A 1,318-nucleotide genomic window follows, 5' to 3' on the forward strand; every position below is an offset into this window, starting at 1 on the left:
TGAGTTCTCTGATGTGTAGAGAGATGATCAGATCGGGAAAATACTTGCCCACATACTCGACAAGTATAGGGTTTAACTCCAGTGTGTAGACGCATATGCCGCGTTAACATATCACTTCTAGCAAATGATCGTTGACATACCTCACATAAATATGCTTTGGCAGTTGAATCATTTGATTGAGAACGGCTCTTGTGCCTAGATGCCATATGTTTTGCTAACCTATCATGTAAACTAAACATTTGTCCACATACAGGACAAACATACGCAACATCCGCTCCGGGAGGCATTTCTTCCACAACAGGAGAAACTTCCAAGTTATATCTTACAGCGACTGACTCTTTAGTGGTAGGAGAGGCCACATCACCCTTGACAACAGGAACTGAGACAGACCCTCTATTAGGGAGGAATCCAGGAGGCAACATCTGCAGAGGTGGCAGCTGAGGTAAAGGTTCTAAGAATAACGCAGAAGGTGGGAGAGAGTCAGAACTTGTGCTGCTGCCAAGATGTTCTTTACTATCTTTGCTACTACAACTACTTTTGATAGAGAGATCTAGTGGACAATCTTGAGGAGTCGTATAATAAATGTCTAAAGATTCTGATTTCACAGTGGGATACTTGTGAAGGTAAAGCGGTTGAGGTACTGAGACGGGCCTTCCATGATGCCTCAGGACACTTGGACGCTCTCCTTTTTCTGATTTCACAGGTTCAAACCACATTGGAAGATCAGAATCGGAATGACTTCTTCTCCTAAAGATGTCAGGCAGGTACTTTGTATGAAGATAGTGCTCAAAACTATACACGGGGGCTTGCATTGGGGACATGGGTGTAAGGGGAGAGACAGGGGAGAGAGGGTAGTGGTGTTCATGTGAGCTATTCTGAGGATGATGATCTGAGGAACAATGAGCACAAGAACACCCAGGATACTTGTGATGTTGAGGACTATATTGAGCATCTTCTTCCTTGATGTGTTTGGCAAGTCTAGGAGGTGGTGGGGTATTGTTATTGGTTCCTACATCTACATCATCTTCAACACTATTGTCTTTGATTCTCAATGGACTAAAACTAATCTTAGGTGAGTCTGTATTCGAACTATGAGGTGATTTATTAGAAGATGATGCAGGACTAAACACATCTTCAACTTCTTCCTCCTCTTCTGATATTATTCTTGTTGAATAGTAACGATCTTTATCAACTGGTTCAAATTTGAACACATCACCGTGCAATGGCGCCATTTCTTGATGATGGTCCCCACGACCGCCCAACATGTGACTTCTATCCTGCTTTACACCATTGCTGTAGTTGTTATTGTTATTGTTGT

At 42.7% G+C, this 1,318-nt stretch overlaps 1 protein-coding gene across 1 annotated transcript; it reads right to left on the reverse strand.

Moving 5' to 3' along the window:
* Positions 1-5: 5 nt before the first annotated feature.
* Positions 6-1,312, reverse strand: LOC103522997 (early growth response protein 1-like; the record flags this gene model as incomplete). The annotated part of the gene is made up of 1 exon (XM_008488076.3): positions 6-1,312. A coding segment is annotated over exon 1 (1,260 nt), but the record flags the coding sequence as incomplete, so codon positions are not given.
* Positions 1,313-1,318: the final 6 nt, after the last annotated feature.

This window comes from Diaphorina citri, unplaced genomic scaffold (genome assembly GCF_000475195.1).
Source record: "Diaphorina citri unplaced genomic scaffold, Diaci psyllid genome assembly version 1.1 scaffold13672, whole genome shotgun sequence".
Taxonomy (NCBI): Eukaryota; Metazoa; Arthropoda; class Insecta; order Hemiptera; family Psyllidae; genus Diaphorina; species Diaphorina citri.